Source organism: Physeter macrocephalus, chromosome 4 (assembly GCF_002837175.3).
Source record: "Physeter macrocephalus isolate SW-GA chromosome 4, ASM283717v5, whole genome shotgun sequence".
Lineage (NCBI taxonomy): Eukaryota > Metazoa > Chordata > Mammalia > Artiodactyla > Physeteridae > Physeter > Physeter macrocephalus.
Genome location: NC_041217.1, coordinates 1,654,745 through 1,660,593, shown reverse-complemented (window position 1 = coordinate 1,660,593; position 5,849 = coordinate 1,654,745). Strand labels below are relative to the sequence as shown.

Here is a 5,849-nt window from a genome sequence, read left to right as displayed (position 1 = left end):
CAGAGAACTCAGATCAACAGATCTAAAACTAAGTTCATTACAGCTCCTCTTATGGGTTGAGCTGTGTCCCCCCCCCCAAATTTATATGTTGAAATCCTGACCTCCAGCACCTGAGAACGTGACCCTATTTGGAGAGAGGGTCCCTACAGAGATAATCAAGTTAAAATGAGAGGGTTAAGGGAGGCCCCAATCCAACATGACTGCTGTCCTGATAAAAGGGAGAAGTTTGGAGACGGACATGCACGAGCCTGGGGAGGGGAGGGGAGGGGGGGCGCAGGGCGCCTGGGCCAGATCCTCCCTTTCAGCCTCAGGAGGAAGCAACCCCGCTGACACCTGCACTGGGACTCTGGCCGCCAGACGGGGAGACACTAAGTCCCCGCTGTTTCAGCTGCCGGCTGTGTGGTACCTGTCGCAGCAGCGGTGGTGAGCGAGCCCACCTCCCCACGCCCCTCCTCTGGAGTTTCCTACCCCGGTCAAAGGCACCCACCCCACCAGGCTGCTCAGGCTGAACATCTGGACAGCAGGCTTTTCCCTCCGTTCCCTGGTCCTCCCTTCACCAGGTCACCAAGTCTGGTCCGTTCCCCCCCTCCCCCGTGAACGTTTCTAGGACCCACTCACTGTCTCCAGCTGCACCAGTGACCCTGGTCCAGGCGTCCTGGAGATCACCTCCCAGCCGCTCCAACCCACGCTCGGCCCCCGCCCCAGAGAGATGCTCCTAGAATCCAAATTTGAGATCACTTCCCAGCTTAAAACGATTCAAGGGCCTCGCTAAGAGGCCAGGCCTCTCCTGATGTCCTTGGGAGGACGCTCCCGGCCTAGCGCCCCGCTCAGCCCAGCCCCACAGGTCAGGCCCCAACCCCGCCGTCCTGCAGGTTTGCACATGCCCTCTGCTGCCGCCCTGGCCCGGGCCCGACCTGGCTCGTCTCGGCCTTCGGGTGGGGAGCCTCCTGCCCGTCGCGTCGGGGCACCGGCCACACCGTGCCACCGCTGCAGCGACCTGTCACCCCCCTCCTGAAGGTCCTCTGCCGCTGTCTCCTCAGCATCTCAGGGCCCCGCCCGTCACGTCACCAGCGTTACAATTAATATGACTGAGAGACTTCCAGAATCTGAGAGACGGGCAGGACTAGACGAGGTGGAGAGAAGGAAGGATGCTTTCCAAGTCGGCCAAAGCCCGGAGGCGGGACGCATGGGCCCCCTGGGAGGCCCGGAGCGGGTGGCGCACCGGGAGGTGTTTATAGGACTAAACACCACGCGCTGTATCTGGGCATCGCTTGTTCTCGGGGAGAAGGACCCGAGGAGATAAGCTCAGAGGCTGAAGAAGTCTCCTGGGCGTGGGCGCTGGGCACGACGGAGCAGGGGGCCCGGGGAGTGACGCGGGTCGCGAGCGGCCTCCCGGCCGAGCTTCGCCCTCGGGGATGGAGAGGAGGGGCCGACGGGGGACTCCATGGAGGAAGGGCGGTGGAGCCAGCGTCCGGCCAGGTGACAGAGGCGAGGAGTGAGACTGTCTCTGGAACGGTGACCGTCTACACCTGGCAGGTGCCCCCCGAGGGCGACCCTGTGGGCACAGTGACGATGGTCTTGTGACTGGTGATGGGAAAGGATGACAGACACAAACTTTACAAACAGGAGCGAGAACCGAGACCACGAGGCGAGACCTGTTGAAGGCGTTTCCTTTATTATAACGTGTCTTATTAGCGCACATGATTCTAATAGCCAATGTTTTCCACCCTTGGTTCAAATATCGTGTAACAGTCCAGAATATAAATATATATATAGACAAAATTTTACAAAGACGATTAAAAAAAGGTTTCTGACCAATGAAGTCATGAGTTTAGAAAGCAAAAGTAAAGATTAAATACTGAAAATTAAGATAAAACCCACCAAACTAATACTTTAAGAAGATCTTCAAAGAGGATCCTTGTCCGTACACCTACTCTTCGTAAAACTTCATATCAAAGTGCCACTTGGTAGAGCATCAGCTATGACAAATACACACGGAACCTCAGAAGGAATACAAGCTCAAATGCCAAATAAAGAAAAAAAGAAAACAAAAGCACATTTGTTACACTGCACCATTTTAAAGCACCTGAAAACGCACGGTTCATTGACACCGTAAATAAATACCGGTCACTGCGTCAGAACAAGCTCTGCCTAATGAGAAAACCATCACACTCAGCCCTGGCACCCGCAGCCGTGCCAAGCATGCAGTGTGTCTGCGAGTGAAGAGGGCAGAGAGGGAAAGACCTGGCTAGTTAAAATCATTCCTCTCCAGAAATGCCTGACATCACCCGAGCAAGGTCACTGTGTATCTCTTCAATGGACATACATTTCTGCCGTCAAAAATGTCAAACTATTTCCTAATGGAAGATGCCTGAAGTACAATATCATCTTTATTACCTGATTGTAGATAAAGGGTTTTTTAAGCTGTGAGATATAGTAAGGATCTTTAATCTTCATCAAATCACGTACAAACTCTCACCGCTCGTTTATCAATCAAGGATTATCAAGAAAAGACCCAGCCTCTGGTCTCCCAACCTCACCCAACCGTCAAGTGTGCTTCTGGCAGTATTTAATTGGCTGTAAATGATACTCGCACAGCCCCTAATATGACCCCCAACAGATAATGAAGTAAACCAGTATGCCAGCAAGCCGCACTGTTAATATAAACTATACTACACTTAGGAAGCTACTTATAATTTGGAAGGAAACAGGAAACTGTGTCCTGAACACACTACTCAAAATAGCAGCCAGTTAATCCTTCAAGAAAAGAGCTTTAGATTTACCAGTGCAAGTTAAGCTGCTCTGGTTAGACTTCTTTTAGCAGTTTCGCCATAAAACTCATCGTTGCTATTTGCAGGGGAGCACAGATACAGGCACAAAAGTTTCCACTCACAGGAAAATAACTTATAATCACCACAAAAACCCTTTACCGACAGGCTAGCGAGCCAACCAGAGACCGCACGTCAGCGTCAAAGATGAACACTTACAATTCAAGGCGATGGAAAACCAGAGGCAGGGCCGCTCGCTTGGCTTTGAACTCCTAATCCCGTCTTATTGCCACAAAGTTCCAACGTGGTACATACCTGTTCTAAACTGTCTGCTGGGAAACTTGTGGGCGCACACGCGGGCCTCTGAAATTAGGAGCCACTGCGTTTGTATGTGCACACCCAGCAGGAGGCCGCCCACAGCCTAGATGTCTGTGAAGTGGTCCCTCAGCTCTCCGGCGGTGGGAGACCCCCGACCAGCGCCCTCCTGGGTGGGCAGCGCGCCCTGCTCTGAGCCCGCCGGGGCCGGGCCCGGGAGCTCATACGCCCGCCTGGGTGCACCTCGGGGCCTCCGGGGGCCGGGCCTGTCCGGCTCAGGCTGCGCTCGTCCTGCCGCTCTGGGGTCCCAATCACAAGCTTCCCGGGGCCCCAACAAACCAGGTCTCTCTTCAAATTCAAAACCCAAGAGGAGTGAGGTAGCGCGAGATTCCAGCTCCCTGTGGCGGGCTCGGTCGCCGTGGAGACCCCTGGCGGAGCTGCAGAGACTCTGGACACAGTCCCGGAGGAGTGCTACGTGGCCGCGGTGCCCTGCGCAAGGAGAAGGGAAAGGCCGTCACCCTCGGCGTTCCTCACCAGGTAGTGAGCGCTGTGACGGACTCGAGATGCCCTTTAAGCCAAAGTGACCCCTCAAGGCAATTTCAAACCACTTAAGATTATTCAGTTTATCTGCTAAATAAGCAGCCTGCCTCTTAGGATCTAGCCACCGAGGCAGAGGAGCTTACAGATGCTGAGCGGGAACTCAATCCCACGAGTCCCTACAGGTAATTAACGCCAGCGAAGGGGCGCCGAGCAGGCCCCAGTGAGTGAACCAGACTAGAAACGAGAAGATGTCTGAGATTCCTCAAACTGTCAAACTCTGATTAACCATAGATTCCATTTGCAGTATATACCTCTCAGCGCAGAAACAATAATTTGAATAGTTTCCTCTAAGCAATGTTTTAACTTCAAGAATTCTGGGGCAAAATTAAGCATCTTCTTCAAATCTTGGTATCCAGAATTTTCTTCTCGCACTTGAGTTCTGAAGCTTTTCTGTGTAAATAAAGTTCATAGTTTAAAAAATACACAATAGGCTACATGGCAGTAAGGCTTATTCAAAATGATCTTAATTGCCAGAATTTTATCTTCAAGAAAGACAACCAGTTTAATTTCCTCACCAGTGCTTCACTTCTACTGATACAAGCAAGACCACAATACAATATGAACAATTACTGTTTTCAAAAGAAATAAAATTTTGAAAATAATTTAAAATCAAAGTCCAATATCCTATTACATGAGAATGAAATAAAACAGCAGTACCTACCATTATCCAACATCATAAAAGATAAATTTATTTAATTTTTAAGAGTTCAACTTTATATCTCCCGTTTATTTTATTTAAACAAACATTTTCAAGGCACAGAAATTTCTCTCCTTTGTAACACATTGATTATATACTTAGCTTATAATATTTTTCTATTTACCTGTGACATGAGAATAAAATAATTTATCTAATTTGCCTGTCTTTTAAAATCTTTGAGCATATTGATTATTAAACACAATGTTTTAGCCTATGCTGACGATTCAAGCAGAAGCTGGCAGTTACTGAACCAGTAGCAGGAAGAAACAGATAAAATACATGACTGCTACTCAATTTCTGTACACTACTTTACCCACCACTAAACCTAGTAAGCTAGGACGCCAAGAGGAAGAAGCTTGAGAGCTACCGTGCCTGCTTCTACTAAACGTGCACAGAGGAGTCACTGGCTAAAGACAGAAACTGAAATAAACACATCCACGCTGGAACCAAATGAAGTACACTAAACAAAATTAAACCTAAAAACAATTTAATGCTTTTCTTACTGTTTTCCACTCAGCAAAGAGATTTTCAAGGGATTCAATCAATCCTATGGCATTAGCTTTCATCTGTTTGGTAACCTATAGAGAAAGTTAAAATATTCTGTTATACAAATAACTATTTAGAAGTATAAAAACCCTGGAACTCCATGGGATCTGCCAGGGAAAAGAGTTCTCGTCTAGTAGTCACGAGACTGGAGTGTCTAAATCATATAAGTGGAATTTCTTTCTAAAGAAATCACACACAGATTCTACATTAAATGTGGATACCCTCTGATGTTTGCTATAGTAACAGCATTTGCCTACTTAAATATTTATAGAAAAGAAATTTCCAAAACTTCCTTTGGAAGGGGGTGAGATAACTCATGTGTCCGGAAAAAAATTACACTCTCAGAACTTTATATGCATTCGCCAATCTCACTGAGCTAAACTGACATACGACACTGTATTAGTTCCAGGTGTACAGCATGAGTCAATACCTGTACGTACTGTAAAACGATCACCGCAAGTCTAGTTAATATCTGTCGCCTCACACAGTTACACGATTTTGTTTCTTGAGGACTCTCAGGATCTATTCTCTCAGCAGCGTTCAAACATACACCACAGCACTGTCAACCAGCACAGAGCACGTCACACCCCCGTCACACCCCGGGACTCGTTTATCTTAACAGCTGCAGGTCTGCACCGCCTGCCCCCAGGCCCACTCTCCCCGCCCCTCCACCCACCTCTGTTGCAGTGAGCTCGGGTTTTCTAGGTTCTACACACATAGGAGCTCACACAGCACGTTATCTCTGCCTGAGCCAGTTCACTTTCACATGCTTTACTACTTGATGCTCAGTTGATTCTCCACCACGGCCCCGTGCTGCAGACGCACCTGTCCTCACTTTACAACATGGAACCAGACCCGGAGGCCTAGGTCAGAACCCGGGTGGGACCCCCTCCCCCTCCTCCTCCCCCCTCCCCCCACCTCCT

The 5,849-nt window shown here is 49.2% G+C and overlaps 1 protein-coding gene across 1 annotated transcript in view; it reads right to left on the bottom strand.

Moving 5' to 3' along the window:
• Positions 1-1,757: 1,757 nt before the first annotated feature.
• KIF14 (kinesin family member 14) overlaps positions 1,758-5,849 on the bottom strand; it is a 56,695-nt gene continuing 52,603 nt past the window's right edge. The window contains exons 28-30 of the mRNA XM_024130613.2: positions 4,884-4,958; positions 3,935-4,073; positions 1,758-3,572 (exon numbers count right to left, since the gene is read on the bottom strand). Of these exons, the coding sequence (XP_023986381.1) occupies positions 3,190-3,572; positions 3,935-4,073; positions 4,884-4,958 (597 nt within the window). The 3' untranslated portion in view covers positions 1,758-3,189. The remainder of the gene's footprint in view (positions 3,573-3,934; positions 4,074-4,883; positions 4,959-5,849) is intronic.